Source organism: Acanthopagrus latus, chromosome 4 (genome assembly GCF_904848185.1).
Source record: "Acanthopagrus latus isolate v.2019 chromosome 4, fAcaLat1.1, whole genome shotgun sequence".
NCBI classification, from domain to species: Eukaryota; Metazoa; Chordata; class Actinopteri; order Spariformes; family Sparidae; genus Acanthopagrus; species Acanthopagrus latus.
Genome location: NC_051042.1, coordinates 20,733,896 through 20,760,172, shown reverse-complemented (window position 1 = coordinate 20,760,172; position 26,277 = coordinate 20,733,896). Strand labels below are relative to the sequence as shown.

Genomic DNA, 26,277 nt, shown 5'->3' with positions numbered 1-26,277 from the left:
TATATTTACATCTATGTATATACTATACACTGTCATGAATTCAAATGTGTTACTTTGATGCAAAGAAAGTATCTTATTAAATAAATGAGTTAAAAGCACAATATTTGCCTAAAAAATGTGGTAGTGTAGTATAACGAAGCAGAAAATGGAAATACTCTGAACTGTGCTTGAGTAAATGTACTTGATTATTTGTCATCTTTGAGTTTTAGTCACTGACCCTTTAAAAGCCCCTCAAAATCTAATTGTCATCCCACAACTAATTCTGAGGGGTCGGAAACCAAATTTGTCCCTTATTGACCAAAGTTATACATTTTTTGGGGACACACTAAACTCAAAGTGACCTGGCAGGCCTCTTTTCACCACAATTCTCCTATTCTTAATGCAATGTGTGCAGTTTTTGCATGCTGTGGTAATATGGAATAGTGACTAGACAAATGACTTGAGAACTGTTCAAATCATAAGAACAAAACTGAAATAAGGAAGGCCTTAACCATATTTTGATGTAGAGTCCAGCCTAAAGGTTGCGTTAGGTAACACTTAAGGCTGCATGTCAGCTGATCTTGTGTGTTAGAGGTGGATATTCCCCAAACAGCCTGGTACTAGGATTTTCCTCACAGCAGACATTTTGACTTGTCATAGTAGAAAAAGCACCGGAGCTACTGACAACTGACACAGGTTAATGGAAAGCTATGGTTCATTCTAATATTTAGCCCTGTGCTTTTCCTAATGTTGAAAGGCCTTGGCACTGTTGTATCAAATACCTTGTTTATCCTTCTACAGTTAACTGAACATCACATTCAGGCTTCTTGTCTCAGACTTGATGATAATGTTGGGATAAAGTCACCCGAGGTGTCCCAGCGATCCATTGCTCCGATTTTGATTCAGAGCTCGCGTGTACAGGGGTCAAATCCTCAGACCAGGTGTGTAGAAACAGTATATGACAATGTCAAACACACAGTCATCAAAAAGTGAGGCTGATTAAACAAATGCTTATAAATTCATAAAACAGGAAAAGTGTGCCTTTATAAAGGAAGCAGTCGAGTTCATGAATTCCCTTAGCTTTTTTTTTTTTTAATATGTTGTTGTATATATAGATGGTTCATCCATACACCAACCAAAAGCTTGAGACCTTCACGACAAGTCCAATTGTACATGCTTCAATGATGTATTCAATTGTACTTTCAGTGCTCAAAAACACATGTCCTGTAGCCATACTGAACACCAAGAGCATTCTCTTTTTTCCTGAAATCAATAATGTTTCCGAGTTGCCCACCGATCCACTCTGTAACCAGATGTGTGACAACCAGCCGTTACAGAGGTCGCTTGCAAAGTAACAAAGTTACAGCTGTTTTCATTTTAAATAGTCTTCAATTTAAAAAATTTGCAGTCTGATACAGAAGGCTAGAGACCACAATATGAAAGTGCTAGTCATTAATTTACAGAGATCAGGCATCACATAGTGCTATGAAGTATCCAATATGCTACATATGAATACAGCTGTTAACACCTTACAAATGCCTCTGGTTGTTTTTTTCAAGGCTACTTGAAAAATCAATAACCTTGGCTTGTATGTACATAAACATGACTGTTTATGCAGAAAATAACGTAGATATCACCACTACCAGAGGTATAACCATATTACGGCCATTTGGCCACAACAGTGATAATGAAATATTAAGTCCCATTATCAATTACTAACTGTTAATCCCCCAATTTTGTTGAAGTGGGGAAAAAAACGAAAGAGTTGCCGTCATGGTATCCCGTCCACACTGGGCTCCAGGAGACAACGTTGTTCAGAGCTTCTTCTCTTGCATCGTGCTCAAGTTCTTGGTTTGTTTTCCCCAGCCATTGGTTGCATTTTGGTTGCTTTCCCACATCTTCTGGTGCAATTTCCCCATTAGACAGATTGAAGAATGACTGAGAAGAACCAGTTCTGGAACCACTACTTAAGGGAACAACACAAGCTTTTTTTTCACTTCACTACAATCAGTCACAGAGTAATAAAAAGTAGAACGGATGACTCAATTCATTCCCGGAGCAGTGCCTCCAAAGTTGAAAGTAGATGGCACCACTGGCGCTGTGAACTTGTAACCGCCGTGTTTCTCGATCATCTTGGATTCTGTAACAAGACAACAAGGAACAGTACTTTAATCACTTCTCCATCAAAGCTGTTTTCTGAAGTTTCATTAACTACATCACTGGCACGGGACCACTGACAAAATTAATGTTCATTTGAAGAACAGCCTTTAAATCCCTTTTCCTGCATCATTGTGGATACAGGGACAATATTTCTTCAACCAATCCCATTTAAAATTATTCTGCTCAGAGATCGTTTGCACAGAAACAAAATAAAGTGATCTGATTATGCATGTTCATATCCCCCTAAAAGCATTTAATCACAAATCAAACATTTTTGAAAATGCCTGCAGTGGAGTCTGATCTGCCAGAACAAAAATAAGACTTTAAAGAATTTATTTCCCTTAACTTGGAGAAAATCCAATTCATTTGCCCCCCCTTTATACAATTTTCAAGGTGGACCCACATGTTCTGGGAACAGTTTCTGCATCTCTGGTTCGATGGATTGCGCCTTCTTCATTCATTCCAAACTTTCCACTGATGAGATGTGCTGGGCTATTTTTCTGATTAGTGGCATATTTGGGACAGTTGTTGTTAAAAATCTTAGCCTACCAATGGACCTGAAATGAAAACAGGGTAACCAACCCAAACTCTCCTCTCAGTCTTTCCCCCTCTGCTCTGCTGTTCTAAACTCAGGAGTTGAAGGCTTGTATGGTTGGCTATGACCAGACCACGCTAGATTTTGATTCATGGTTTTCTACTGTTCCCCCAGTGTGATTCACCCAGAGCTTTATTTTTAGTCAACAATAAAAGCGAGAATGCGAAATGAGGGCACAGCGATGGAAAAGAGGGGGAAAAAAAGCCATAACAAAAGATGAGACAGTCAAGGAACATAACAATGTTTTGTTCATGTACAGACGTCTTTCATGACGACCGTGGTCATTTATTGACGTAAGATTTTTGCATTGTAGCGACGAGTGTGCAACAATCTTGCACACCAACAAAATGGTTCCCAGTCAAACAGCCCCATAGTTTATCCGAATTATGTTATTTTTTTCCATCATCATTTAATCATCCCACACTCATCCTTTCTTGCCTATGACAGAAAAGCAGCAGATTTTATTGTACTGAATGGTACAATATTTGGGTATAGGCCCTCAATACTTGTTGTCTTTTAAGTAAATGCATAAATTACAGTCATTAATAAACAACAAAAAAAAAAAACAGGGTATAGCATGTAAAAAAATAGCTTTATTGTCAGTCTGAAGAGCTGCATCAGAGTTTAATAGGAAAATTGGGGTAGAGTCTCAGCTGGTGCTCACCATGTGCTGCCCGTCTCTGATCTGCAAGTGTTCCAATGTCCTGAAGGTGTTTGCCCTGTTCTTCATCAAGGGCCTGTGTTAGTGCCTGATACCATGCTGGGTCACGGGTCTGGATGTCTGCATGACAATGGAGTCAGATTAGCCACAGTTGTACAACATTTGTTTAACTTAACTATTTACATTTGATTCACAGGGGAGAGCGATCAACAGCTCGTCGTCTTACTCTGTAGTATGGCTTTGAAGATCTGATACTCGTCCACTAAGTTGTCTTCATCATCTACAGCTGTAGTGTAGCCCTCGAGGGCCGTCTCCTCAGCGTCATCCTCCTCCCAGTCTTCATCATCTCCGTCCTCTCCTGCCTGCTTTGCCAGCATCTCCAGGTACTCCTGGCCCTCCTCGTCGATGTCATCCTCGTCGCTGCCGAGTTCGGCTACTTTCATACACGGATGTAAAGTTTTACATTTTAATATCACTTAATTACACAAGTCAGCTGATGCAACACACGGCACATCAAAACACTTCTGCCTTACCGTTTTCATCATCCTCCTCGCCATCTTCATCATCGTCATCTTCGTCATTCTCATGCTCTGCCCGACAGGCATACGCCCTCTTGAGGCCATTGAAGAGTAGGATGGCTGCTGGAAGAAGTTGGCCAGCCACTTGGTTGACAGCCTGAGGCCTGTGCTCAAGGTCAATGAGAGCACACAGTCCAAGAATGCACATCTTCCTGTCGTGAAGGCTGAGAGCAAGAACAAACAGTTAGCATCACTAGGTTCTTTCATTAAAAACAGGCTCAAGGCATATTGTGAGATATAGCAGTCAGGAGCAGGTATTCTGTAATGTTTTCACTCTTACCCGAGGAAGCAGTCAACATCTTTGAGCCACTGGGTTATGAAGTGGTTAGTAATAGGCTCAGTGTTGTTTGGGAAGCGTAGGTTCTCCAAAGTGTTGAGGAGAAGAGGGGGGCTGTAGTAAAGGGCAGCAATGGCCACCTGCAGGCACATAGTCCTTAGCTCGCTGGTCTTCACCTCCCGGGTCAAGCGCTCCAACGCAGCAGCCACAAACAACGGCACAACCTGCAAACACGCAGCAAATACATCTTCAATACAGCATGTCTTTATTGGGAATATTACATTTAAATTGTTTTCATTTCAGGATGGAATGTCTCCTGTAGATATTTAACTTCTCTATGGACTTGAGCTATCATTCTGAGGTGTACATTTGTTTATGGAGACTGACCTGGTCAATACCACGACCTTTGCACTGCAGAATGATCACCTCCAGGAGCTTGGCTGCATGGCACTCGGGGTCCTCGCCTGGATCACCTGTCAGGACCTGTGTAAAGTGAAGAGGTCAGGTAAACCTCCCAGTTGCAACAAATAATAAGTCCCTTATATCATGCATCATCAACTGCATTATTTTTACCTTCTTGCACATGCTATAGATGATCTCCAGGTATTTGGTGTCAGATAGCAGAGTATCTGTGTCGACTGTGACATAGTTATGAAGAAGAGGCATCATGTCTGAAACAGAGAAACTTTTACTTTCACACAGTTGAATTTAAAGCAAATCAAATTCCCATTTTTTCTTCCTTGACTCGAGTGCTTATCATTCTTTTGGTTTCTAAACATCACCGAAAACAACCAAGCATTCTTATGCAAGCCCAAGCACATACCTGTGAAGTAGTCAAATCCATCCTGCTGAAAGACTTCGTACACCAGTGGAAGGAGCTGCCACATCTGTGGCGACACCTGCTGGCAGGTCAGGCTGTGAGCCAAGGACAGGATCTCCTCATAGAACTCTGAGAAAAGAAGGAAAAAAGAGAAAGGTGAGTCACACACACGAGAGAGAGAGAGAGCGAGAGCGAGAGCGAGAGCGAGAGAGCGAGAATCTGTTTATTATCAATGGGTCATCTCTGAGGTGAGCAGACAGTTCTAGAACAACATGCAGGTGGAATGTGGAGGAACCTGTCCTGCTTACCTAGTACATGTTGCTGCAGCACGGTGCCAATCACCTGCAGACAGATGCCCTCCAGCTGCTGAGTGATCTGAAACATGACAGTTAACGTAATGAGATCAATAGAATTTCTTTTGGGTGATAAAGCTGTCATGATCAAAGCTGTGTTAACGCAATGATACACCACAATATTTGTAGTGTATCATCCAATACAAGGTGCAAAGCCCAACAATTAGAGATATGTCTTATACCAATTTTACCTATTTGTCAAGCACGGATTTGGTGTTCTATGTTGCTGGGAAACTAAATGAAATGAAAAATTTCAAGATCCAAATTTTTTAGGATTTTAGATAATTAGCAAATGATTATTTAATCAAGTCAATTAAAGTGATGAGGATGAGCACCTCCTCACCATTAACGTTTTTATTTTCTTGTTCCTGATGACTAACCTGGTCCTTTATTGTGTCTACACTAAATGAATAGGTTACAGTTCCCTGGTCAAATACAAATACTTCTCATTATTTGCAGCATTGTGACGTACACAGACGTTCCTCAGCTACTGAACTGTTATGCAATCAAAAACCCTCAGTGTAAAGCAATGCTCGGTCAAATCTAATGGCTTCTTGGCTTCGAGCTGCCACAGTCCTATGTTTCAGCAGACATGGTGGCAGTGTGCCCCAGCACTATTTCTAGCGTCTGCCTCAGCCTCTGAGTCATTTTGAACATGGTGAGAACAGAGCGTGTTCCCAGGAGTTGGTGGGTGGCTCAAGTGTGTTGGCAGTAATGCTACAGCAGACCAGAGCTGCTTCTGTAGATGAAGTGGCGCCGAGATGAGTGATCAGCCAGCAGAGTGAGTGTGTATGTGTGTGGGGGCAGAATGCTTAGTGGCTATGCTGCTAACCTCTTTGTGGTCCTCCACCACACTTAGCAATGTGTCAATAGTGTTGAGGATGCCCATAGCTGTCACAGCCTTGTCATCTCCTCCCTCCTCATCGGGCCCTGTCTGAATCACCTGGTTGAACGTCATAGCCTGTCAAAAAGAGAACAAAGACACTGTTATGATTGTGTCTGTGGACTTCAAGAACTAAAACATTTTACCATCAGTCTAATTCTTTCTCTCCACATTAAAATGTAGGAAATGGCTTGAATTAACAAAATGTGATGCTAGTTCTCTTTAAAAGTAACAGGAGTGATACAAGTGACATCACCGCACACTGAGCTCATCACTGTCTCAGTTGCAAACATTTTGGCATCTGATCAGTATGTGAACATGGCAAACAGCCAAACTGTAAAAATTCTGATGGCTAAAAGATAAAAAACAAATGCATCCTGAAAACAAATACATTTTCATGCACATTAAAATTGCACTATTTTTCCAAATATGACAATATCTGATTTTCATTTGTATCCTGTGAACAGATTATTCTGCTTTGAGATATTCAGAAATTAAGGCTCATTTATGCAAAATTGAAATGCTGATGTTTTCAATAGGGTGTCTGAACAAATGACAGAAGCAGGTTGTGTTTGTTAATCCAATTATGCAAAGCTGCATGTAATGGAAATATGGAAAATGAATATTCATTTTCACTAGCCAAGAATATTGTAGTGGATATATGTTTGGATTAAATGCAAAAAAACCCCCAATATTTTTTGTCGGGCACATGACATTTTTAAGTTAATCAAGACCAGAGGGTCTTTTTTGATTGATCTCTGAGTAACTTTCATCGCAGCTGTCTGTCCTGCATCTGAATGAAGCCTGGATGTTGTGCAACGGCTCATTTTTTATATCAATGACTGAGATATTTGTGTTTCTCTTGTCGCTCTGCAGCCAGAGGGGGGGATTTTATTGGCCGCTTGGTGATCGTATCATGTGAAATGATGACATGCACTTACCAAGTGCTGCGTCATCTCCACTGCTATTGGAGTGACCTCCTCACTATATTCACAGATCATCTTCTGTATGACATTGGTGAGGTCATCGTTCTCTGTCTCCCTGACAATGTGCAGGAGTGCCTGCATCACTGGCCGGATGAAGGGGACGATGTATTCTTTGGCTAAAGAACAAAACAAACAAGATCATTAAGACAATTCTGACTTACACATTCATTTTATTTTGATTTTCATGACTTTTACTTGCTCACCTTTCTCCTGGTTGCTGATGAGAACCTGCAGGGCTATAGCAGCCTCCACCTTAACTGGCATCTCATTATCATTGATTAGACAAAGGCGGGTCAGCTCGAGGGCTGTCTGCAGGTTCTGGTCACTCTTGAACTTCACCTCACAGAAGTAATGCAGCACCCAACAAGCCTATGTGAAAACAGAGGTGGAGAAAATGTGAGAAGAACTCATTAAATTACCTATAAATCAAGGAAGTGTGACAATATAACAAGCTTGGGTTAATTTAAAGTAATGTTAACACGTGAGTTATTGGTCTGCTTGTTTGGAAATGATCACTTACCCTGGCTCTCATGTAGCCCAGTTCACTGCGGAATAGGGGGAAGACGTGATTCTGCAGCATGAACTCCATCTGGTCCTTATAAATTTTTTTCTGAGTAGAGAAAAAAAAAAGTTTCACAAGACAGTCAAACAATTCACAATGCTTGTCTTTTAAGTTCAACAGAAATACATCTCTAACTTGATAGCCTACCTAATAAAAACACATTAGCTCTTGAGAATTTGGTGTACAGCTATGAAATATTTAAATAGATTTCACCAAAACAGCCAAGTAGGCACAATAGTTTCACCATCTCAAAAAGCCCACAGCCAAACAAACTTCTGCAAAATCATTTCTTGCGCCAGTTAGACAGCATAATTTACAACCAATTGCCCATGAGGGAAGTCAAGGTATAAAAGAGTATGGTGTGATGAAAATCCTATTCGCTGCACCATGACACAAAAGTTCAACAACTGTTCTGCTCAGTGGGAATTGTGTTTTTTTAATCTGCATGCAGAAAAGATGAATTGCCAAGGATGTAGTGCAGAAAGCTATTTACTTTCAGCAGGATTTCAGCCAAAGAGCCTATCATGTGGAGTGCACCGTCCTTTTTCCTGGGGTCAGAGGCAGGATCAGTGAGAATCTGGTAGCAGAAGCCCATAGTCTTTTGCAGCACCTTAAAAGAGCAAAAACAACAAACTGGATTAGGCCTCATTAAATATGAATTGTGGGGGCAGATGCAGAATCTTTTCCAAGTTCTGAGGAAATAAAAGCACAAAATAATTTCTACCCACTTCTTTTCTTTTGTTGCAGGCAGTGAAGAGGAGCGTCTGGGCTGCTGTTGTTGGAGAGATGAAGTCCTCAAACACGTCTAAAGGGGACGGCAGAGATCAGATTAATGTTTAGTCATCACTGATTCACGGGATTCCTTTCGATTGACAGGAACCAACTTCCTCTGCTTACCAAACTTCATGCGGATATACTCGTATGGATCCTCCTGCCACAGTTCCTCATCACTGTCTGTGTAACACATGAGGGGGAACACCACATCCTGAATGATGCCCTGAAAAACAGAAAGAGAAGTCACAATCAGGGACGAAGGAACAGACTGACATATTGTCTTTCATCTGCTGGCTGATGTTACAGCTACGACTTGCCACATTATTAGGTTATTTTTCCTGGACATTCAGACGTGTTGCATTTATACCTGGATGTGTGGTTTGAGGTTTCTCCACGTCAGGGCATGCGCTATGCCCTGGTTGATGTAGTTCAGTGTCTGCTGGAGTACTCTGGGAGCCACATATTGCTTTTCCTTGTACTGGTATAAGACTTTCAGAAGCACCTAGTAGGGAAATGTATAAAACAAAAAAAACTTTTATTTTTAAAACAGACTGACTGGAGAGCTGCTGCTGACAATACACTGTGTGAAGTTCTTACCTGCTGAGCAGGAACTGCGTATTCCTTGAGGAAAAGGTCAGCAAACTCTGTGTACTCTTTGGTTGTGTTGCCTGGACTTCCATACCTGCAAAGACAGTTTCATAAAGTGAATATTTTTGGCAAACATGCTTCTACTATTCATTGAAGAAGTTGAACAGTTATTATATTTTTACCTCTCAAACAGCCGGGCCAAAATATGAAGGGCCCACTTCTTGCACTTCCACCATGGCAGCTCGGGCCGCTCATCTTCATCTATCTGCATTGTCTCCTAAACAAAACAAGAGACAAGGTTTGTACACTCTGCTTGTTAAGAGCTTTTGTGATCAGTGAGTGGGGATATTAGTGTCATATGCATTTAGTCATCTCCTTACTGGAGGAACATCTCTGTCCACTACTGTCTTCAGGATCTCCATCCATTCTGTCAGGTTCTGTCTGTTGATGAGTTCCAGAGGAAGGTTGTACTGTGGAGAAACACAAGAGAGTTAGTTTTTCCCTACTCTAATCTGAACACATGCATAGCAAGAAATGGGCATTTGGGATTAGAGCTTCAAGGATTAGTTGATTAACTGATCAAAATGAATCAATTGACAATTTTTGTTTTTGATAATCTGCTATTTTTTTCAGTCTTTTTTTCCAAGCAACAATGTCAAATATTAGCTGGCTCCAGCTTCTTAAATATAATGATTTGTTGCTTTTCTTTGTCATGTTTGATGTTAATGAGTCTTTGCGTTTTGGACTGTTAGTTTGACAAAAGAAGCAATTTGAAGACGTCACTTTAGGCTTCTGGAAATTATGATGGCCATCAAACCCACACAGAGAAAATGTCAGGTGCTGTGAGATTACCTGGAAGAGGGCGTAGAGGATTTTGAAAATCTGTTTCTGAATGAGGACAGAATCACTGGAATGATCAGGGAGCAGCTGGATGAAGCGTTCCTTTAGCATGGGCATGAAGATGTGCATGGCGGCCACCAGAGGCTGACGCTCTTCTGGTTTCTTGTATCTGAAGCACACATACACAGGTTACACATCAACCACAATGTTCAACACAATATATGATGAAGATCGAGAACTCTGACTCACTCATAGTTTTTGACAAGCTGGTAAAGGCAGAGCAAGATGCCCAGCCATCCTGCACTGTTGTCTGACTGCAGGTAGAAGCCAATCTTGTCCACGATGGTCGTCCACTTGCCGGGGTAGTCGTGCTTGATCATGTGGTGGATACATGTTGTCAACTGGACCCTGATGAGTTTAATAAAAAGGCAGTTATAGATTGGGCTATCTAAAAGAAAAAAACCTCACTCACTCAACTCCTCCAGCAGGCTGTGTGGTTACCTGATGCGCTCGGGGGAGTGGATGATGGCCTCCACTATGTTGTCTCGGATGAACTGCCTGTCCTCCTCGGGGATGTTATTGACGGGCGTCTCTGTGCCTGAACCGTCGCCATCACTCCAGTGCTGAGTTATCATGTTCTTAAGGTAAATCACACCTAGACAGATAGAGGGAACAAGTGGATCCTTTAGCATTTGTGACCATATGTCTGAACACTAGTGTTTGGTCAAATGGCTTACAATAACCACCAAACTATATATGAGGAGAAAGTTAAATGACCAACCATTTGTATGACTGCCATGTGAGGCGCATCTCATGTAAAAGCAAACTGAGATTCAGTTGATTTGTTTGCAAGATTAAACATCTCAAACAGAAATTGGCATTTTTTTGTGAAGTTTGTGATGTCTGCATTTATTAGTATTGTGACATATTCATAATAAAGACCCCCTGAAAAACATCCAGAAACTCTGTTGCACATTAGAAACAATCAGCTCACATCAAGCTGCTTTATAGAGCATCAAAGCAACTAAACCAAGTATGGTTTTAAAACTCCAGAGGTGTACAATCTCATGCAATCCTCAATGTGCGCACTCATTGTATAGACTGTATTAGTCATTCTGACTGTGTACAACACAGTGGTGTAAATTCAGAACCACCTAAAGCCGAAGCTGCAGGAATCAATTCTTCCATCTGCAGTTCAGTAGTTTTGAATGTGGCACAAGGGTGTCAGCTGGGTTCACATCTACATTGTGGGGCCCCGTTCTGAGTTCTGTGGCTCGCAGGGGAGAGGCATCTGAGGGCGCGGAGGAGTGAGGGCTGGGAGGCGGACGTCAGACTGCTGACACAAATGTCTACACCGCTGGCGAGGCAATCATAATCCAGCCTATCAATGCTGACAGAGCATTAAACCCCCCCCGTGACCACCGAACTACACGACCGCCTAACGCTGGAAAGCCACTAAGAATCTGTCATCAGTTAGGTTCATGGAGAAGAGGAAAACTACTTATTGTAAATGAAATAGGCTGCAAGCTTAAACCATGAAATAAGCAAACACATATGTAGGGGTGTGCTCAATTAAATGTCCCTTCCTAAAAAAAAAAAATTGTCGAATAAAATATTTTGTAAATTTATCGGTAAGCTTTTATGTGATCTACCTACAAAATTAAGATTATCTGGACTTAAACACAAGAAATTTGACTGGCGACACCAAGGAAGTACAACTACTCTGATGTTACAAGATGAAACTTAATTAATGGTCCTCAAATCAAAAATGATTGAATGAATAAAACACTTAAAAAAAAACAAAAAAAAAAACACGAGCAACATGTCAGCGTCTAACAGCTGAGTCATTTTTCAACACTTTGACCACCAAACACAAAACTGAAATTACCTTCTTCAGAATCTGTTGGCAGCAGAAATCTCATGAGGAGAGATCTCAAAAAACTCACCACATACTGAACACGCTGCCAATACTGAGTCAAATACAACTCAAACCCACATTCGACGACACTGTCCAGAGACTGTCTGTTATAAAACAAATATTAATGCATTTGAACAATCTATTCACCTAAAATTATGTAATTACTGTCAATCAAATAAAAATCATAAAAGTAAAGAGACCGCTTCCATAGGGGGGGGGGAAACAAAACAAAAACAAAACAAAAAAAAAAAAGCCTTTTTCATGTTGGGCTGCCTACCAACATCAAGCCAGACAGAAGCTTAATGATTAACAATCCCAAGTGATTGAGTGCCAATACAACAAATTCAGACGATGTACTACGTTTGAGCTTCACTTCCGACAGCTTCTGTGCAGTCTTGAGGAGCTGCTCCTCCTCTATTCTGCTCTCAACACTGTCCGACATTTTTCCTACAGCTGGAAAAGTAATCCATTGCACTAAATCATGGCTCCTAAAACGGCTTAATTTACTGGGACAGCTATGATGAATACTTGGACAAACAATGATGCTATCTGTGTACTTTTTCCAGCAACTCTGGTCAAGATTCTAACTTTGAACATTGATTTTTTAAATTATTATGATTATTATTATTATTCCCACCATGGGCACCTTCCTCACAGTGCTGCATTTGACTAAAGCAAAACAAGCTATATTTAACCAACTCCACGTGTCCACTGCACTTCAGTGTGGCACTTTAGCCTCACAAAAACACTAGTGTGAATCATGTATCATCGCTACATTATCTTTTTGAAAGTATTATATAAGTGACCTGTTTAACTTGGGGTCATGGAGAATATCTAGTCCATTTTTCATATAATGCAATCTGACAAAATTCGAGTCAGATGCAGGGGTAAGTGGTAAGTCGCACAGGGTGTTTTGTTATCCTTATGTGACTCTGGTTTATGTTTTCTTGAGCTAGTGTTTTTCTTAAGCTAGTGTTTTTGTATGCTGAGGAGTGTTGTACTAAAAAATAAATAAATAAATAAAATATATCAAATGAATTCATGGGGGAAAAAATGCTGCAAGATGACCAGGCAAAGTTTTCATTCAGCTTTCCCAGCATTTACTTACAAACTGTCAAAATCCAATTTGAGGTTTTTATTTGGAGATTCAATCTCATTCTCAATCAGGTAGCAAACCTCCTGGCATATTCAGGTTTTATCCAAACAGGCATAAAACAGGGATACACGATATGGAAATTTAGATTGCCGGCTACATATCGATGGCTGTTTGCACCTTGACAGTCAGTTTTTGATCTACCAATAAACACAGAATTGGAAGTAGTGTTCAAGATGCCAAATTGCTACACATAGGCAGAGCCACACAGTGTAGACTAAAGAGCCAAATGTGTTGTCACTGGCATGGATGTTTATTTCAGTTTCAGGAGAAAACAACATGAAAGTATTTAGTTTTTTTATTCAACGTCTACAAGGGTTCAAAGAGGAAGACAAGGTTTTAACAATAAATCTTATTAGAGCTATGGAAAATTAAAATAACAAGTCTTTGCACACTACATCTTAGCCTACATTGCCTTCAGGTGTAAAACATCTACAGGATAGGAACTTATTCTTAAAATACAAAAACCTTAAATAACTTTAATACATCCGTACCAGAAAATTGTTTAAAAAGGCAAAAAACCTCTTACCTCTTTAATCCATTGACAAATGTGTTGAAGTGGGAGCAAATCAGTGTAGTGTCTTAACACCAAGAACAATAACTTATATTTTCTTTGTTTATGTTTTCCTATGAACACCTTTCACCACATCTTGCAACCCAAGCAGATTGTTTTTAATCTCCACCTCTGTTCTTTTTATTCATCCCTCCCCAAACCAGGTTGACACCAATCATTTAATTATAAAGATGTGCAGGTCTGGCTGCTTGAGATGTGAACAGAATGCAGGGACTCCAGCATTCTTTTAAACAATGTTCTCAAATAATATTTAGATTTTAAAATCACATTCATGGGTGAAATAAGTTCCATCCCTCTCAACATAACATCTTTAATAGAACATGTCTGTGTGGACTCACCTGCTTGCCTGACAGGCAAATCCAGCTGATCAGACATGGTGACACGCAGCAGAGTGGACACAAAGTTTACCTGGGTGTGACCCTGTGAATCAAAATTGAAAACAACAATGTAGACGGTTATAAACAATGAAATATATCAAATCTCAGATTGCTCATACTATTTTGTATGAAGCTGGTTTCATACCATTTTGCATGAAACCTACTTCAAGCTGTTAATGGTGCACTACTGCAATGTGCTTTTGTATTGTAAAGAGACTATTACAGTGACTTTAGGTTACTTGGTAAATACTGTGCTACCAAAAAGGAGCTTGGGGTGTTGTACTTTTGACATGGTAAGTTGAGTACGCATGGTTTGGCATGTAAACAGAGTTGCTAGGTGACCAACAATAAAATCAGTTATTGCATTGTCACCTTTGCAAAAACTGATAAATTATTTCGTGCTCGCATTTTTGCATTTTGTTTAGAAAACAAAGAAATCCCATAGGCACCATCCAGCTTATCTCGTAACTCCTACAGCTGTCACAAAAATACAAAGGTAGTGGATACGACATCACCAAGGTGTTCAATTAAATATTCTGATGAACACGGATGATCACATCGACCAGCTGGGATACACAAGTCGATGTTGTGATAAGCAGTTTACAACCCATATACTTCTAGGTTACAGCTCCACAACTGCAGCTGCATTAGGTCGATCCCTGTGAACTAATAAAGGGAACAAATTATGGAGCTGGCCAACTGATATATCCAATGTTTGCATCTCGATGGTCAGCAATAAACAAACAGCTGACTAAAAAAAAACAAAAAAAAAACAAAAAACACTGTTGGTATGTGGCACTTCACAAACTACAATATGTATTTCTGCATCTTTTATGAATGTTTTTATGCATTTTCAAATTCCTTACTCAAATTTCGTCTGGCTATTTTCCATAACAAACCAAGTCAGAGTTTATGACTAAGCAAAGCACTGTATTTAGAAACAGATTTACTCCATCCTCCTCCAGAAAACATGATTTATTTTCCCTCTAAACTCAACTCTTAGAGCACTCTCTCTGTCAGCTTTGCCATTCAAGCGAGGCATCACTATCAATGCTTATGTGGGTGTAAAAAAGAAAAACAATCCCCTTGCAATGGCAAAAAATAAACATGGAGGAGGGGTTACTGTATGGGGCCAAATCATACTGAATGCATGTGCTATGACTGCATAACCATCATCTGAATATATATAATACAAAATAGGCCTTAGTTTTAGTCAACCGCCCTCTTTAAATTAATTGTCAGTGCCATAAAGGAGCATAGACTTAGAAGAAAGCGTTGTGATTTGACCATCTTGTGTCATTTATCTCACAAGCAGACAAGTTGGGCTTCAAAGCAATTAAAGGCCTCAGTCCTACTGGCATTTAATCTCCACAGCCAGCAATCAAGCTACACACATCTTTGGTGAGAGGTTAGAAATCCTGACTGGAAAGCTTTTTTTAATTTATTTATTTTTTTTGGTAAGGCACTTAATTCTCCTCGATTATATGTCAAATGCGACAGAATGGCACAGACTGAAGCCCTGAAAAAGCCACAATCTCAAGTTATAGTCGAATGTGCCCACTGCCGTTCCAACTGTAGCCTTTACATGTCTGCCTGACGTTACATTTACACGGTATATATTATCTAGAAAAAAAAAATGTTGTAAACACGCCAAAGTGTAGTGTTTAATAACACTATTAAAAATCCAAAGTAACCCCACAAGTGTTGGATAAGGAGACAACTTTTTAAACTACGCAGCCCGGTTGCTGCTGCCCCAAACAGGACAGGGCTGCTAACTTAGTTAACGTTAGCTCACATGGAACTCGGCTAACATTAAACTCCATTTTAGGGTATTTTTTACTTCGCAGCTAGAAAGTCAACGGTCGTATATCGAGTGGGGGCTGCGGGAACCCATAGTGAGAAGTCGACTGTTGTAAATCTTAGTCATTTATTAAAGAATGTCATAATTTTAGGGCTTGTCACAGTGACACGTGAGCAGCAGCTATGTAGCAGAACTATGGCAGCTCAACCAACAAGTAGCCAAGTTAGCTAGCTCATATTAGCTTCGTGGCTAAACATCAGTATCCTGCCGTTAGATACCCGATGTAGCATATGCCCCGCGTTCACCAGGCATCGCGCGTTGTATAACACATCTGTCCTATTACTGTCGTGCCATGTCAGCCCTGAAATAAGTCAAAACTATGCCGAAACTGTGTGTGACGAGCTAACAATTATGAGGGTTAGCTCGTTTAGCATTAGCGACACAGCTGGCACAAGATGAAGCTCACGTTGACGTTGCTTACTGGCATACGAGTGTGTCATCGACATTAGAAAAACGCCATTTAGATCACGCCAACGGCCCTACGCTGGTGATAAGAGGGAGGGCGTAACCACTACATTTATCGATTAACGGGATTTAGCTGTTGATCTCAAGGTATCAGCAGTAGAGCCCAGTCTGCGTGATCACACCATCTTGATGTTGTGAACGGCTGAGGCCTGATCCGAGACCGCGCCACAACCTCCATCGCAATTAACGGCTAATCTCAACTTTTACCTCGTTCAGCTGTCGCTCCGCGGCCTCCCGCAGATTGGGGTCCATCGTGCCCCGAAGGGCCTCGACCAAAGACTCAGGATCCATGACGAAAACTCTGTTTACGGCTCGGATTTTAATATTTCAGAGGTCTATCAATTCCCAGTCACTGCGCACATGGACGCACGGCTCTCCGGTTACCCGGCGCGAAAGGAAGCAGTGAATGAAGTACCCGGATAGATCAGCGCCAAATTTGTGCAGTACGAACATCCGGCGGCAAGATGCACACTGTGGGAGTTGTAGTTTTCAGCATTACTTGAACTAAAGCGTTCATTTCAGATTCAAAGATATGGGGAAGGTGACCCCCCCTTACTGGTTAGCTACATTTCAGACATTTTTTATTTTAAATTTTGTCTTAATTTAATTTCAGTTATGATAATCAAGAATGGTATTTCAGTTATTGACTTTACTGTATGTTTCACATATTCCAAAATACAGAATTAGTTTCAGATGTTATTGATGTAAACTGACCTTCAACTAGAAGATGTTACATATTATAATTATTTATTCATTTACCAATTCGGTTTTTAGACTTATGTCACCAATGAGCAGCTGAGGATTACATACTTTTTGTTACAGGTCATGCTTGTTGTTGGGCCCACTGTTGATTAATGCATATTAATGGAATCAAGATGATTAACCAAGGTAGATTATGTCATAATGGTGACATGCACTGGCCCTTGGTCACCTGCGTAGTTTGTTGTTTTGACACCCTTGATTCTACCGTGCATCCATCTTAGCACACCAAACATCAGACAGCAGCAGCAAAAATGAACAAATATTAACAGCTTTCATGTATTATAAACAACCAGATGACTTTGGCAGTAACAAGTGTAGTGTAAAATACTCAATGCAAAAAAAAAAAAATGGAGCTCTGCTGTTAGTGCCTTCAGTGCATGTTGCAGAATATGCAGTGACACTCCGCCATACAGAATGATTACATAAACTCTCACACATATCACTGTGTGTAAGCACACTGGACACTGAGATTTATTGTGTTTTTTGTTTGGCTTGCATTTAACAATCTGATGACAATGACAGCTGTGCGTCTGTTATAAGTGAAAGTGACGGTTCGTCCTTCTTCATTTTAAAAGGAGCTATCACCAAATTTTCTTACAAAAGCTCAGATGTAATCCATGTATTTTACTGATCTTTAATGGAGAATAACATATTAATTTTATTGTAATTAACTTAGAATACATAATAAGTAACATAATAAGATTAAGGTATGGGCACTGTGTATCTATATATTTAAATTTAGACATTTTATTGTAACTGTAAAAGAATTACAAGCAGTATTTGTGGCTGAACTTTCCCTATTAAAATTAAATGCCCAGTTTCCAGAGATGGACTTTGTGATAGACAAAGTGAGTCCAACTGGATTTTAGTTCACTGTGAAGCTCCCCGGGCCTATTGAGGCAACTATTCAGGGAGTAAAGTGGAAGAATGACAAATAATCTTTAAGTATTTGGACAATGTCACATTTTTTTGTTTTGTTTGAGGGTGTTGGTATTTGGTAAACAGTGTAACAGTTTGAACTATTCTACAGCCCTGTTCCAATTTAGAAATGGCTTTGTTAGAAGGAGTATTTAGATATTTTACCTGTGGGAAAGCAGCAATACAACAATGTCAGTTACTTCAATGAAATAAGAAGAATTCTTGAAGTAAAAACAGTGAATTTAAAAAAAAGTTTTATCTTTAATAATTTAAAACACAAGTAGCATTAATTCCAACAATAAAAGAAACTAGAAAAATTGCATTTCCTGCAAAAATACAGGGTGAATGCTAAAGGCTGAAGCGAAATCTGCTGAATGTACTGCCGAAAAGCTGAAAAAGTTGAAAAGTTCAAGGCCGAAAGAGCTTAAAAAGAGTGAAACAAGGTTGAAGAGGCTAAAAGTCCGTAGAGTAAGAGAGCACAAAGAGCTTTTAAAGGTGAATAGTTTCTCTGACTTCACATATGCTGGAGCAGTAGCAGAGCTTAAGTTGAAAATGACCCCATAAGAATGAAAGATGACAGACAAACTACTGCCATTTATTCAAAATCAAATATGATATCGGCAAAATTTCTTCACCATCAAGCCAGAAAGGCCTTAAAGAACCTTAAAGAACATAGTCACCAAGGTTTGTGGCCCTAGTTTCAGAAATGTGGTAATAGGAGTGTGTTAAAAAAGGGTGCAGTTTTGAAAACCCTCTTCCTGATTTAAATTGGGGAGCAGTTGAGAGCTACTCTTGCCGGTTAAAGGCAAATAATTAAAAAAAATGTAAATCCTACTGATAAAGTAGACCTATTGTGAGAAAGAAGACAAGTGTGGCTACAGCTCTGGAAAATATCACTGTTTTTGAACGTAATTTGTGGCTGGGATCGTCTCCGCCACTCTGTCAGTTGGTCCCTGCACTCTGCTGCTGGAACATTCTGCCATACACAATCATTGAAATTCCTGAATTTTTCCAAAATCACTCACCGTCATTCAAGGGTCACTGTTCAAAAACTACACATCGTAGGAAAATACACCTCGAATTCACAGGACTTGTGCCTACATTTTAAAGTTTGAATGGTGTTTCTATGTGAATGTATGCCAGAGCAGTAGATGTTTGAAAAACATGGAAGATTTGTGACTTTTTTGAACTTGTCCCATTTATTCCTTATGGGAAATTTAATATCCTGGAGAGAAAAGTAATAGCAACGCGCGTCTGATCGAACCGCATGTTTTGATGTATTTTTTGTTTGTGTGTGCTCAACGGTGGAGGGCGAGTTAGCAACAGAAAAAGAGATGTAGGAAGAATAATAATATGAAGAAGATGCATGAGCACTGCACAGCCCACTATTACCTATAGCTCTGCCATAGGGGTGTCCATAGTGGGCTTGTGAGCACAGCCCACTAATAACTAGTAAAAATCCACAATGTATATACAGATGTCCACAATCGCAATTTTACTAGTCATAATACGAATTGTGGATATCCGTAATGACATTTTTACTATTCACAATGAATTTTGGGATATTCAAAATTACATTGTGAATATCTGGAATAGATTTTCATTTTGGATATCTGAAATGAAAATTATGACTAGTAACAACTGGATTGAAGATATCTGAAATGGGAGTTTTTCCTAGTAAGAATTCTATTGTAGATATACAGAATGTTCATTCTAGATATCCAGAATGTAATTGTGGATATCTGAAATTGAAAGCCCAATACACATGAATGGCAAAAGTGACGTCATTTGTCCTAGGAAGAATGTCATTGTGGATATCTGAAATGTTCTTTTTGACAAGGAGGAATTGAATTACAGATATCTGCAATGCATATCCAGTCTAGTTATTACATGTTAAAATGGCCACTTATATTTTCAACGATTTTTAGATATCTTAAATTTAGTTTTGACTAGTACAATCACAGTTGTCGATATCTTGAAATAACATTTCTACTAGTAAGAATGTTATATGTTATGTTGTACCATTTTGACTAGTGAGATACCAATTTTGACTAGGAGAAATGCCATTATAGCTATCTAAAATGTAATTACAGAAAGGAGTGTGGTTTGATTAAATGTTAAAACGGCTTGCCATAGTAGCCACACTAATGGGCACATAGTTGCTCCATTCATCTGGTCAATGCGGAACTGACGATGCATTCAGGTGCGCTCTCAGATAATGGGAAATTGGACTTATCAAACCTGGGGGGACTGTGTCAAGCTAGCACCACCTACTGGTTGATGCACTTTCTTTTGTTAGTGCAATTTAGGCCGCTCTCATGTCCGAACAGTGTGCCGGCCCCCAACACAAACATAAGGTGATAAAATATTAGAAACATTTCTTATTTATGACTGATAAGAATATTACATCACTGACCTCCTCATGAAAATCCCATAGATCGTGATTGACTCAGAATCAGAATCAGAATTCCTTTATTGGTCCTGCAAACGTGGATATTTGTGTGTCACAGCAGCCTAAGGACAGTTCAATTTAACAGGTGTCAAAATGACCTGGATTCACCTAATTACAATATTAAAGTGATGTAATTTGATTAAATTATGTAAGTATTAGAATAATAACAAATAAAAAAATTAAATATTTATAGAAAAAAGTGACCTTTTTAAATCCTATTAACAATTGTTTATCTGTATTGTTTCTATTAATATTTGTTTTATTCATATTTTGCCCCCCTGTCTTTTGAGAAGACAGATTGAGAAATTACAGCAAACAAAATGCAAACATAGGTCCTCAGTCCTGATTTGAACCCAGGGCAAAAGTAAGTCTTATGATAAAGGGACACCTGTTTTGCCAACTGAGCTAAACAATGCATCTTTAGTCCCACTCTCTGGTTAGATACAGGTAAACCATGCAAAATAGGTCCCGCCCACAGTCTCTCTGACGAATGCAGGTGGTGCGTGTCAGAAGGGGCGGTCTCACTCGTTTCCCGCGTGAAAATAGGGCATTTCCCTCCAAAAATCTTTGTTGTTTATTTAAGCCCCTGAGGGATATTCAGTCTGTTTGGACCTGCCCTTCTCTGAGGACACAAACATGGTAAGTAAACTGTTATGTACCAATCTGCTTTATGTGTACAGTTACCTACTCAGTACAGGTGTATTCATGTCAGTTTTGCATGTTAGCTAACGTGTGTGTCTGTTGTTAGCATGATGCCATTACCCTGCTGTGTCCTGTGTTGTGTAAGCCCAGTTAGTCCTGCTTATGTGCGATTTAAAAGGGAGCCAGCCTCCCTCTCATGTCGGTGAGATTTGTTTTTGAAGAAGTCTCATTTAACTCTTAAGTGCTGAGGTAAATTTGGCTGGAACATAATCCTCAAACAACATCCAGTTAAATCCGCCAATGGGCATTATGTTTTGCTCGGTGCACAAGACCTCTGTTGTGATTTTAGTGGTTTTATCGCTGCCGTGTTTATTACATGAATAATGCACAGTTAATTAAATTTAGGTCGCTATCTAAAAACAAGTCGCTAGTTTTGGTAAAGTCGGCTTTATGTTTTTTGAAATGTATTAATTATTTTGAATGGCATGAAAGCTGGTTAGCTAAGGTTTGCCGATCAGTGTGAGTGGTTATGGTATGCTATGTTAGCTAGCTGACTTTTGGAGATGCACTGCATGGTTTGGGAAACATGTTAGCAGCGACTCAGCTGCCTTTACTTAGAGGTAAGGACACATGAACCGGGTACTGACACTGTAACGAGCCTAGAAAGACTTCTGAGTCGTTTCATCGTTGTGTTTTTACAGACAGTTTTGCATGTTAGCTAACGTGTGTGTCTGTTGTTAGCATGATGCCATTACCCTGCTGTGTCATGTGTTGTGTAAGCCCAGCTAGTCCTGCTTATGTGCGGGTTAAAAGGGAGCCAGTCTCCCTCTCATGTAGGTGAGATTTGTTTTTGAAGAAGTCTCATTTAACTCTTAAGTGCTGAGGTAAATTCGGCTGGAACATAATCCTCAAACAACATCCAAGACAAATCCGCCATGGGCATTATGTTTTGCTCGGTGCACCAGACCTCCATTGTGATTTTGGTCGTTTTACAGCTGCCGTGTTTATTACATGAATAATGCACAGTTAATCAAATTTAAGTCACTATCTAAAAACAAGTCGATAGTTTTGGTAAAGTCGGCTTTAAGTTTTTTGAAATGTATTAATTATTTTGAATGGCATGAAAGCTGGTTAGCTAAGGTTTGCTGGTCAGTGTAAGTCAGTGGTTATGTTATGCTATGTTAGCTAGCTGACATTTGGAGATGCACTGCATGGTTTGGGAAACATGTTAGCAGCGACTCAGCTGCCTTTACTTAGGGGTAGGGACACATGAACCGAGTACTGACATTGTAACGAGCTTATAAAGACTTCTGAGTCGTTTCATCGTTGTGTTTTTACAGACAGTTTTGCATGTTAGCTAACGCATGTGTCTGTTGTTAGCATGACGCCATTACCCTGCTGTGTCATGTGTTGTGTAAGCCCACTTAGTCCTGCTTATGTGCGGGTTAAAAGGGAGCCAGTCTCCCTCTCATGTCGGTGAGATTTGTTTTTGAAAAAGTCTCATTTAACTCTTAATCCGTCATGGGCATTATGTTTTGCTCGGTGCACCAGACCTCCATTGTGATTTTGGTCGTTTTATCGCTGCCGTGTTTATTACATGAATAATGCATTAAATTTAGGTCGCTATCTAAAAACAAGTTGTTAGTTTTGGTAAAGTCGGCTTTAAGTTATTTGAAATGTATTAATTATTTTGAACGGCATGAAAGCTGGTTAGCTAAGGTTTGTGAGTGGTTATGCTATGTTGGCTAGCTGACTTTTGGAGATGCACTGCATGGTTTGGGAAACATGTTAGCAGCGACTCAGCTGCCTTTACTTAGGGGTAGGGACACATGAACCGGGTACTGACACTGTAACGAGCTTAAAGTGACTTACGAGACTTCTGAGTTGTTTCATCGTCACGATTTTACAGACCAGTTTGCATGTTAGCTAACGTGTGTGTCTGTTGGAGAATGTTAGCATGACACTATTATCCTGCTGTGTAATGTTAAATTGTTGATACACACCCACAGATGTGTACACACAAACACACACACACACACACACACACACACACACACACACACTGACCTCTAACACTCACTCACGCACACACAAAACTACAAATCTACAGATGTGTAAACCTGATTTCATCACAACCTCTTATCTCCCTACATGAAGCTACACACACATGCACACACACCCACACACAACCTCTAACAGCCACTCACTGACACGCTCACACACACACACACACACACACACACACACACACACACACACACACACACACACACACACATACAATGACCTCTAACACTCAAACATACACACACATACACACATATGTGCACGCACACAGACCCACACACACAGTTTCTCTGTTGTTTGTTTTGCTCTAAAGAAGCTCGGGGAGGTTTTGAAACAAATGTCATCTCTGCAAAATGAGTTTAACATATGTGTTAATGAGTTGAATGAAGTTGGTTAAAAATATGTAACACAGAATGGTTTGATAATTTTACACTATAGTCATAATAATTCATAATTATTGATTTTTTACTCAGAAATAGGTATAATTTCATGGAAATGGGGCATATTATACCATACATTGCAAAAATGAATGTAAAATTTGTGGTAAAGTGTTGGAAACAAGTTGACTAAAAGGTGTAACAGAAATGTGTCACCATTTCATATTTCATGCTTTATAAATCAAAGACATGCATTATTAGCAGTCAAAACAGACTGGGTGAATTTGACCCGGAGGATAAAAGGTGCGTAGTAAATGGGAGGACAAAACAAGGGTTAACATGTATATCTACAAATAGACGCAGAACCTCCACAAATACACTCAAACCTCCACAAATTCACAAACAAGATGCACAAAACCTGCACCAAGAGACGTGAAACTACCACTGCCCTTCTTTCTCATCTTGCAGGCAATGGACGGTTGACAGGACGAATCACCAAGACAAACAAGACGAGCCAAACAATGGAGAGGGGCCACCACAGGAGCCTGAAGGGAAAGTGTGGGTATTTTTCACCTGTACTTTACCAGGGGGATCAAACATGGCTGATATATCGGCAGAGTACTAATGGTCACTGTTCGTTTCTCTAGAACGAGAGCAGCCAGGAGCTGAAAGCGTGGGCAGAGGAACAGGCTGCTGAGGACGAGTTGGAAGACGGTTTCCTAAACTGAATCCTGATTTCCTGTAATGGAGTTTTGTGGACTGACAGTTTGCATGGTTGGTGCTCGGCCCAGGATAGGAGAGACACCTGGTCCAACAAGGTCAGTGCAATGGAGGTGCAAAAATTAAAGGCAGAAAGTGTGAGATTTTTCAGTTGCTGTTCATTAATACTCTAGGATCGGTAAATGACTCTAGAGGACAGTCGAGTCTCACTCACAGGTCGTTGAATACTGACACTAGTCTCTCTCGCTCTTTTTCTATTTGTCTTGTTAAAATAATAATAATAATAATTAAATAATATAAACTGTATGTCTGTTTAGAGCGGCTGCATTTATTTGATCTCATTTATATATAATATAAATGATATAATAATATTTTATTTAACACGTATATCGACAATGTTCAGCTGAAACATTAAAACAACTGACTAGTGAAGTGAGCATTGATCATCTTGTTACAATCAAATGTTCTGCTTGGAAACTTTGAGTACTGTCATTTCTGTGGAGCCTCTTTGACAGACACCACCCACCCAAACCCCATTCAGACCAACTGTTCTTGGCTCAGACTGCATCCAGTGGAAGCTCAGTTGGATTTAGATCTGGGGAATCTGGAGGCCAGGTTGACACTTTGAGCTCTTTCCCACTTTCCTCAGGTCATTTCTGAGCAGTTTTTGCAGCGTTGCAGGCGCGTTGTCCTGCTGGGGGGGCACTGCCATCAAGGAGTGCTGCTGCCATGAGGGGGTATTACTTGGTCTGCAGCTGTGTTTGGGTGACTGGTGTTTGTCAAAGAGACATCCGCATGAGTGCTAGGACTCATGGTTTCACAGCTGAACATGGCGTTGGAACACAATGATCAATGTTATTTATTTCACCTGTCACTGGTTCTAATGTTGTGGCTCTCAGTCTATACACATGCTTTTTACAAATACCCTCAAAACCTCCACAAATAAAAACTAAATCTCCACAAATACACTCAAAATCTCTCAAAAAAGACTAAAAATCTTCACAATTGCACACCAAAACTTCACAAATTAACAAACAACATCCATAAATATACACAAAATGTCCACAAATACACAAAATCTCTACAGATAAACAAAAACTTAGACAAATTCACAAAAAAACTTCCATAACTACAGTAAAAACCTCCACATAGAGACTCAAAACTTCCAAAGTAACACACTAAATCTCTTCCACAATACACAAAAACCTCCACAATGACACAGAAAGTCCACAAAGAGAGTCAAAATCTCAACAAATTAACACAAAATCTCCACAAATATACACAAACCTCCACAATTTACTAAAAACTCCCACAAAGACATGTGAAACTACCACTGCTCTGCTTTCTCATCTTTCAGGTGATGGATGGCTGAAAGGACGAATCACCAAGAGGAGCCAAACAATGGCTGATATATCTGCAAAGTGCTGATAGTCATTGTTCATTTCTCCCGAACGAGAACAGTCAGGAGCTGAAAGTGTCGGCAGAGGAATGGGATGATGAGGACGAGTTGGACGACAGCTTCCTGAACTGAGTCCTGATTTCCTGTAATCGAGTTTTGTGGACTGACATGTTGCCTGGTTGGTGCTCAGACCGTCTGCGATGAAGCATTAAATGAGTCAAACTTATTTTACAAGCCTGGTGTTGTCAAATGTTTTCTATCAGATCAGTAGGAAGTATTGTGCTGCTTGCAAACGGACTCACACTCTCGGCTGTATAGACTTGAAACACAAGAGCGCCACTGACCCTCAGAAGCTGCCATGTTCAATTCCAGCCTAAATGTGTGGAAGAGAGTAAACAGTAACAGTTTTCTTAACTCGCTATCGTTCACCATCATTCCCAATCGACATCAATGCATTCAGAATCTCCTGTTGCTCACAATGTAACATTTTGTCAATCAGAGTTTTGGTGCCATCAATATGAGTGGGAGGTATTTTC

General features: G+C 40.0%; 1 protein-coding gene and 1 long non-coding RNA gene across 3 annotated transcripts; one reads left to right on the top strand and one right to left on the bottom strand.

Moving 5' to 3' along the window:
• Window positions 1-1,046: 1,046 nt before the first annotated feature.
• Window positions 1,047-16,821, bottom strand: ipo7 (importin 7). 2 transcript variants are annotated; one of them, XM_037095128.1, is made up of 25 exons: window positions 16,612-16,821; window positions 14,040-14,121; window positions 10,558-10,711; window positions 10,306-10,464; window positions 10,069-10,225; window positions 9,597-9,686; window positions 9,399-9,493; window positions 9,226-9,310; window positions 8,996-9,130; window positions 8,752-8,851; window positions 8,583-8,659; window positions 8,348-8,464; window positions 7,813-7,902; window positions 7,496-7,661; window positions 7,248-7,408; window positions 6,256-6,384; window positions 5,379-5,445; window positions 5,074-5,199; window positions 4,824-4,921; window positions 4,638-4,733; window positions 4,254-4,474; window positions 3,929-4,137; window positions 3,622-3,828; window positions 3,399-3,515; window positions 1,047-2,119 (listed from the first exon to the last, which is right to left on the bottom strand). In XM_037095128.1, the coding sequence occupies exons 1-25, from the start codon at window positions 16,693-16,695 to the stop codon at window positions 2,022-2,024; spliced, it is 3,120 nt and encodes a 1,039-aa protein (XP_036951023.1). In that variant the 5' UTR covers window positions 16,696-16,821; the 3' UTR covers window positions 1,047-2,021. The 2 variants fall into 2 exon arrangements, with proteins under 2 accessions (XP_036951023.1, XP_036951022.1); XM_037095127.1 differs by having other exon boundaries at window positions 3,622-3,831; window positions 16,612-16,820.
• A 4,112-nt stretch (window positions 16,822-20,933) lies between these two features.
• LOC119018240 lies at window positions 20,934-25,967 on the top strand. The gene is made up of 4 exons (XR_005074688.1): window positions 20,934-21,175; window positions 24,091-24,180; window positions 24,270-24,440; window positions 25,700-25,967. It is a non-coding gene; the product is annotated as an uncharacterized LOC119018240 (long non-coding RNA).
• Window positions 25,968-26,277: the final 310 nt, after the last annotated feature.